The sequence below is a fragment of the Hydra vulgaris genome, chromosome 04 (assembly GCF_038396675.1).
Source record: "Hydra vulgaris chromosome 04, alternate assembly HydraT2T_AEP".
Classification (NCBI taxonomy): domain Eukaryota; kingdom Metazoa; phylum Cnidaria; class Hydrozoa; order Anthoathecata; family Hydridae; genus Hydra; species Hydra vulgaris.
The window spans coordinates 30,842,094-30,850,063 of NC_088923.1; the positions used below are offsets into that span (position 1 = coordinate 30,842,094).

The 7,970-nt window shown below is 27.5% G+C and overlaps 1 protein-coding gene across 1 annotated transcript; it reads right to left on the reverse strand.

Annotated features, from left to right (window-relative positions):
• Positions 1 to 1,232: 1,232 nt before the first annotated feature.
• Positions 1,233 to 2,255, reverse strand: LOC100214911 (cysteine-rich protein 1). The gene is made up of 3 exons (XM_065796051.1): positions 2,040 to 2,255; positions 1,612 to 1,706; positions 1,233 to 1,446 (listed from the first exon to the last, which is right to left on the reverse strand). The coding sequence occupies exons 1-3, from the start codon at positions 2,077 to 2,079 to the stop codon at positions 1,351 to 1,353; spliced, it is 231 nt and encodes a 76-aa protein (XP_065652123.1). The 5' UTR covers positions 2,080 to 2,255; the 3' UTR covers positions 1,233 to 1,350.
• Between the last annotated feature and the right edge of the window lie 5,715 nt (positions 2,256 to 7,970).

Sequence of the window (7,970 nt, forward strand, 5' to 3'; positions counted from 1 at the left end):
AGAAACCACAGTATGTTGGCTGTCAGCACCATGTACTTGATCTCCTTCTAAAACATGTCATGAATTTTCTTATTCAAGATCCAACAAGCAAAACAGAACTCAACTATTCATTCATTAATAAATTAACAGAAAACAATCTCTTCAAGCTGATTTCCACCTCGATGTGACAGATGATATTAGAACTCTCAATGGCGAGACGATTTGAAGTTCTTGTATGAGCTATGTCATGCATATCTTCTTTATAAAACAACTTCACTTTGGCCTCGAATTAGTTGAAAGAAACTCCCAAATTTATATCAGGCAAGATGGAACTCATGTGCGATATATGCTGTTATAGCATTAATTCTGATACCAGAGTGGCTCAGCATTCTTCCTCCAGCACGCAATTTCATCTGCTACGAATTGGCAAATGCTTCGTTCCATTTGTCAAAACTACAATTAAGCGTCCTTTGATGAACTGCTAACCTCACTCATCAATATAAAATGCAAAAAGGCAATTAAGTCTTTAAAGACGCATCGGTTGCGAAATCAAAAAAATTAAATTTTTGAATCTGAAATAATGTTTAAAATTTTTTTTCATGAAAAAAAAATTTTAAACATTATTTGTATATTTTTACAGATTAATATTTGTTCTGTATCTTATTACTCCTTAAATCCGAACATACTTAACCTGGTACTTCCTACTATTATCTGTACATACTTAACCTGGTACTCCCTAATATTATTTGTATATACTTAACCTGGTACTCCTTTATATTATCAGTACATACTTAACCTGGTACTCCGCTTTATTATCTGTACATACTTAACCTGGTACTCCCTAATATTAGCCGAACACACTTAACCTGATACTTCCTAATATTATTTGCACATACTTAACCTGGTTCTCCCTAATATTATCTGTGCATACTTGACCTGGTACTCCTTAATATTATCTGTAGATACTTAACCTGGTACTCCCTAATATTATCTGTACATACTTAACCTGGTACTCCTTAATATTATCTGTACATACTTAACCTGGTATCCCTTATAACAATCTGTACATACTTAACCTGGCACACCTTAATATTATCCGTACATACTTAACTCCCTAATGTACAGTCCAGAATATTAGTTAAGTTTACGAGAAAAATTATAGAGTTTAAAAAGCGCAGTTTAAAAGATTATTTTATTTCTTTTGTTTATTTTATAAAAGTGTTTGTTATGTTTGGGCTAAATATAAAACTCTGTTATAACTGAAGCTCTTTATATTTTCTATTACTACATTTCTAGTACTTCGTTTAAATATTATGGTTGAATTTTTTTATTTACAATGATAGCAGTAACAATATAAACTGTTTTGTAACATCAATATTTATGCGATTCCGCTCCTCCTCGACCAAATCCACCGGGACCAAATAATGCACTATAACAAGGATTGTGGCAGTATGGCGATCCATCGCGCTAAAGAAACAAATCAACAATTATTTTTTTTAATGCAATTAATTTTTTTGTCCACAGAATTGTGTCAATAAATAAAATTTTAATAAAGTAAAATCAAACAATCAATAAACAGTTTAATGACTGAAGTTGAAAATCATTAATAAATATTTTTTTTAAATCGCATACTTCAGCGTGGCTACCACAGGTAAGGGTTTTATTACATTTTGAACATCTTAAACACGCACGATGCCAATCTTTACCTAACGATGTGACTTTCTCAGCTAAAGTTAAATAATATAATAAGCAAAAAATACAAAATGAGATGTTGTATTTATTAAAGCTTTTTTCTATTAAAATAAGATATGGGATATAATAAATAAGAGGTATTTTATTACTTCTAAATAAAATAGTTTTAAAAAAATGTCAAAGTATTAAAAAAACGTACGCAGTAAAATTAACAGATAAAAGTGTTAATTTTGTTTTCTTTTAATTCTCTCAAAATCTCTATTTCCCCAATCTATTTTTAGTAAATTTACTTTCTTTTTAGTTTTATAAAAGCCTTTCAGAGATTTTAATTACTACTGTAAAAATTATACTATTTTGAATAAACTCACCGAAATAAACTTCTTTCGTACATTTAGGACACTTTGGCATCTTTGTATATATATATATATATTTTTCTTAAGTGTTGAACTTTAGAACGTCAGTTTGAAACTTATAATTGCAATATTACTTATAGTTTTGGCTTTTATTAAAAATGAGAAAGGAGTTCACTAATTGTTATTCGTGCGAACAATATCGTGTTTTGATTAGATACCAAGGTTATTGACAAACATAAATATCGTTTAATGATTAAAATAGAAATAATGTCAACTAGAACAAAGAATGTTTGTTAACGACGAAGATTATTTACCAACTAAAAAGATTATTTGCTAACGATTTAATAAATGTTAAAAGTTAAATCATGATGTAATGCTTGCGAAACTTTTTACAAAACAAATTGATTTAAGTTTTATAATCTCGCGATTTCCGAGGCTCTGCATGGCTCCTCATGGTTCCACATAATAATTATAATACAATCAAAGTTTCTTTCGGAAGTAAACCTAAAAATTTTTAATCGTAACCATATTTAACTCTTAAAATATAAGAACAGATTTGTTATCTGCTATTTTTATCTTAAATACTTGATCATGTGCTGTTCTATAGGTATAACAGGATTTACTTTAATATATAATAGTTAACAAAAAATTTCGAAATGAATTTGATTTTTATAGCTAAAAAGATTATAAAATTTGAAGTCATATATATAATCTATTAGATGTCATTTGAAATTTTATATTAGAGTCATATAATCTTCTAGATGTAAAGGTTATATCCGTCGAATAAGTCATTTGAACACTAATCTTTAACTATATTATAGAGATCAGTGGTTTGAAGTCATATATTATAGTCACATAATCTGTTAGACGTAAATATCATATCCGTCAAGTCATCACGAGTAGAGGTTCTAATAAAAAAAACTTTTCACTATGATTAATACAACGTATAGCAGGATAATTAATTTTTTTTTTGTGCACTATAAATACAAATATAATATATTATCTCATGTTCTCCTGAAGTCCATATTATAAATAGTCTGTTTTAAAATAGATTTTAATCCAAGTGATGTTTTCAAGTTCATAATCAAATAAGTAAATTGTAAGAAAATAATAGTATTAAATACGTATTAAATACGTATGTTGGTAAAGAAGGTGAGTAAAAATAATAAACTGTTTTTTATATGACGTAATTCAAACATTAAAAGATTTATGATGGACATCATTAAAGTAATTACTTTATTAAATTTTTAAATTATCTTAGTTATTTTAAAGGTTTTTGTTTGTTGTTGTTTATAATTTAAAAAAAAAAAAAAACCGGCTCAGAAATTTTGCATGGTATTTTTACAAAGTTTCTTAACAAAATTAAAAAAAAAAGCAAAGTATTTAATGAATGATTTTATTTAAAACATTGTTAGATAAATCTCATGCCAATTCAAACATGTATAATACAAAATAATTATCGAGTTATATATTGTATTATTATCTTGTATTTATATATTAGTAGTTATATATTGTATTATTATCTTGGTCGAGTCATTTTCTATGAAACAAAAATTCTCAAATTAGTATTTGGTCATAGCACGTTTTCTAGGGAAGATTGATTCAATTCACTAAGATTCACTTTATACAAATATATAGAAAGAAAAAATCTGCAAAATGATGGCATTAAAATTTGATCTATTGCCAAACAGCCCATCAAACCCCTTAAAATTAAGTAAAAACCCTTATTGATGTAAACACATTTAATTAAAAAAAAATGAAATAAATAGTATTTATGGTTTTAAACAAATCTCAATTTAAAGTTGACCGAATTTTTTCGTGTCCACCCGAAAGACGATTCTGTCGCCAATGTTTCAACCGAATCTGGCCTTTTTTCCATGCTTTATATAAGGTTACTTTCTATATATATATATATATATGTTATGTTCAGTTCTGGTTTTAATGCAATCATCCAGTGTAATCAAAAAGTGTTTAGGTATGAGTTTCTTTTAGTAAAGCACATACCATTTCTATAGGAATGGTATGTGTGTTTCTGACGGTAATAAAACGAATTGTAATGAAATTTTGAACGATAAGAAAAACTTTATTGAATTTAAATCTTAGTTTTTTTTTACAGCAAAATAATATTTTCAAAGGTAGAAAGAAAAGAAAAATAATTTTATAATTATGGATTTCAAATGATATATTTAATTTATAGTAAAGTATTGTAAAAACTATTAAACCGCTTTACCGGTAATTTTACCGCTTTACCGGTAATTTTTCGGTAAAAGCCTAGTGGAAATGCAACATTTACATAGTTCAAGTGGCAATCGATAAATGAATGACATAGTTAAGTTAATGTGTGCTTAATTAGGATGCTTGTTTTGTTTCCAATACTTATAAATATTTTATTCCCCAGGTTTTTGATATTAAAAATTTGATGAAGCACACTTTTTTTTATAGTTATAGCATTTATATTTATAGTACATTATTTATATTTGACATTTTTTTTTTGTCGCTCAAAGATTTTAGCGTAATTTTTATTAATCGTTTTACTTTCCACTGATTTTAATTTTAAATATTTAATATACTTAGATTACTATTCCTTAAACAATGTCAAATTTACATTAAAAATACTTTTTAATAAAAACCAGGTTTTTATATGGAAATATTTTTGTATTAATAGATTAATGGAGAAGAAGATCGGAAAATGATCTGAGATGTCGTTTTTATTTACGCCCTTTTGAAGAGTTTCATTAAATAAATTATTGTTTTTTATATTATCTATAAAAAAAAGTCGGTGGTTGAGTGATTCTAGTTGGTTTATTCATCAGGGGAGTGGAGCCGATTTCATATAAATATTGTAAAACATTTTAATGTTACTTTTGAAGTAATATTCAAAGCAATCGAATTAAAGTAATTTAGATCTTTGAGTTAGAAATCGAGTTAGAATACAGAAACCGTTAGAAATCGAGTCAGAGTACAGAAGTCGTTAGAAATCGAATTATAGTACAGAAATCGTTAGAAATCGAGTAAGAGTAATTTAGAATTGAGTTAAAGTAATTTAGATCAGAAACATTATCAATTAAAAAATAATTAGTTTGAAAAAAGTTGAAATAAGTTGATTTAAAGTTTTTGATTTAATTTGAATACGTTTTTGTTGGTTGCAATTTGGAAAATATATAAATTATTACTCTTCGCGCATGATTAATTTGTTGTAAATTCCTTAAGCGTACTTACCATTTGTTCTCAATTCCTTTTAGTCTTTAAAAAATTTTTTTGGTTCGGGGGCCTTCATAAAGTACGTACGCAGTAAAACCAATAATTTAGGACCTCCTTCCCCCTTGTACGCATGGTATGCTTTTAATGATCTCCCCCTTCCGCCAACCTCTTTTTGCGTACTTAAGCATTCTTTATTAAAAAATCAACCCCTCCCCTCCTTTCCCAATAGTAAGATTTTTCAAAGCGTGCAAAACTAAAAAATTTTCAGTTAATTTGACATTTCATGATATGTATATCATGAAATTGATTTTTTAAACTCGTGAAGTTCCATCTTTTTGTTAATAAAAAAGAGTTTTCAGAAGAGAGAAAGAAAACGAGAGAGTCAAACCGCGTACGTACTCGTTGTTTTTAACACCCCCTCCATATGTACGCATTCAAACGTTTTAGGGCAAACTGCCTCCCCATATTGCGTACGTACTTTAGGGAAAACCCCTAACTCGGTTGCATATTCAATACAGCCCTTATGTGTACAATCATTCGTTCAAAAGATTGAGCTTGTTATACTTGCTCAATATTAGAGTCTTCTCTGTATAACTTAGAAAACGAACAACGATGGGTCTGGTTTTGCAATTTTCTCTTATTTTTCTACTCGATAAGCTTTATCCATTGCAAAGTGTTCGTAACTTTCAAGTTTATTTTGGATGCTTTTCGAACTTTATCCTCATTTTCTTCTCGAGTTTCAATTTCGCTCGCTTCGATCCCAACTAATCTCAAAATATTTTTTTGGCTTCTGTCTTGTTTCGCTATTTTTCCTTTTATGTTATTATTTTCAATTTTAATATTTTTACTTATATCTGTTAATATTTTGACATTTTTTAGTTCTGTAATTTCTTTAGACCATATAAACTAACAGACGCGCTTTCCGCAAAATGTTCTGAACCCATCATTTTTTGCGCATGATGTTTTTGACGCAGTTGATCACTGCATCTTGTTAGAAAAGTTAAAGTAATATAAGGTAATTGATAAGGACTACAATTGGATTAAAAGTTACCTTACTGATAGAAAACAATATGTTCAAAACAAGGAATAGGAATACTTAAAATCTCGTGCGGAGTACCACAAGGATCAATACTAGTCCCTTTTTAACTCTTAGTTTATATAAACCACTTAAGTGATGCAACAGTCAAACTAAACCCAACTTTGTTTGCAGATTATACAAATATTTCTCTTTCCAACTATAGTATCAAGCCACTTTATGCGGGTATGAACTTGGAATTAAATAAGATAAATGATTGGTTTTTTAAGATTCGCAAGAACTTCCCCTTAAATTGCTAGATTTATTTCTAAATAATAAAGAAATAAACCAGGAAGACTCTATAAAGTACTTAGGAATACTTGTTAAAAAGCATTTATTTTGGCTTCCCATGTTAAATATTTACAATCAAAAGTTAGTAAAATCATTGGATTGAACTTTATTTGTAAGTTTGAAAAAAATATAAATGAAAAGTATTTTTTAAGAATAAATAGATCAAATTTCTTGCTAAAAAACATGGAAAAATCATTAAACTCGTTTAAGTTTCAAGCAAAAAAACTTTTTAAGTCTGAGGATTAATAACTCCGATGAAATTTTTCTATATAGTTTTACTTTTTATTCTTTGAAGGAATTGTTTTTTCTTTTAGTTATTTTTGTATTGTTATTGTATTATTTTATATTGTAAATCTTTGAGTATTTAAATTGGAAATTTTGCATCTACCAATATCTGCAGTTTATAAGAACTTTTTGACGATATTTATCTTTTTAAGGAGCTCTATGAAAAGATTAAGGTAGTTCTATGAATCCCGGTCTGTTTTTTAAATTGTCTTATTTATTTATATTTTTTACGTGAAACTCTTAGGTAACTTACAGGGCCGTAAGAACAAAAATTATATTGGAGGGAACAGTACTACCCTGAAATAGTTTCAAGGACCTTTTTTTTTTTTTATAGTCATTTTTTCAGTAAATTTTTTCAAAATTATTTATTTGAACAATTATTGGGTTAGGGGGGCAAATGCCCCTGCTCCCCCCCCCCCCTCCCGGTTGCTACGGGCCTGACTTATTTTATTAAACAGCAAAATATATAGGGTCGTTTCCACACTTACCGTGAGTTTAACAAAAGTTATTGTAATATATTAGATTACTCAAAAAGTAGAAATGCATTAGAAATGAATTTTTGCAGCCGTCAATGTAATACGATAAGGGTTAGTTTAAAATTATTCTCACTCTGAAATTTAAATCAATAATGTACTTACTTTAAACAATCTTTTAAAGCGCAGTTTTCCATACTTATCGTAAGTGTTTCACACTTATCGTATATATTGTCGACGCTTATCGTATATCTTAAAATCTACTTTAGTGTCTGGTTTAAAACGCGCTTGCGGTTTCAAATGAAAACTTAATGCATTGGTAACATTATATAAAACGTTTAAAATTATAATTATAAAATAAGGTATAAAATTAAAGGTATAAAATTAAAATTAAGGTATAATATTAAAATTAAGGTATAATATTAAAATTAAGGTATAAAATTAAAAAATAAGATTATTAAATAAATTTAATGTTTATTATCAAATAAACACTAATTATATAGTAATAAAAACATTATTATAAATAAAAAGTAAAGATTTTAAAGCATTTCCATTACTTTAGTATACTTATCCTTTAAGTTTCTAAAATGGAAAGGATAGAGTTTCATCATAACTATCTAA

Excerpts from the sequence above, each read along its gene's own strand:
- LOC100214911 (XM_065796051.1), bottom strand. The coding sequence starts at position 2,079 with ATGCCAAAGTGTCCTAAATGTACGAAAGAAGTTTATTTCG. Across the intron at positions 1,707-2,039 it reads TACGAAAGAAGTTTATTTCG|CTGAGAAAGTCACATCGTTA; the intron begins GTGAGTTTATTC and ends ATTTAACTTTAG. Across the intron at positions 1,447-1,611 it reads CCTGTGGTAGCCACGCTGAA|CGCGATGGATCGCCATACTG; the intron begins GTATGCGATTTA and ends TTGTTTCTTTAG.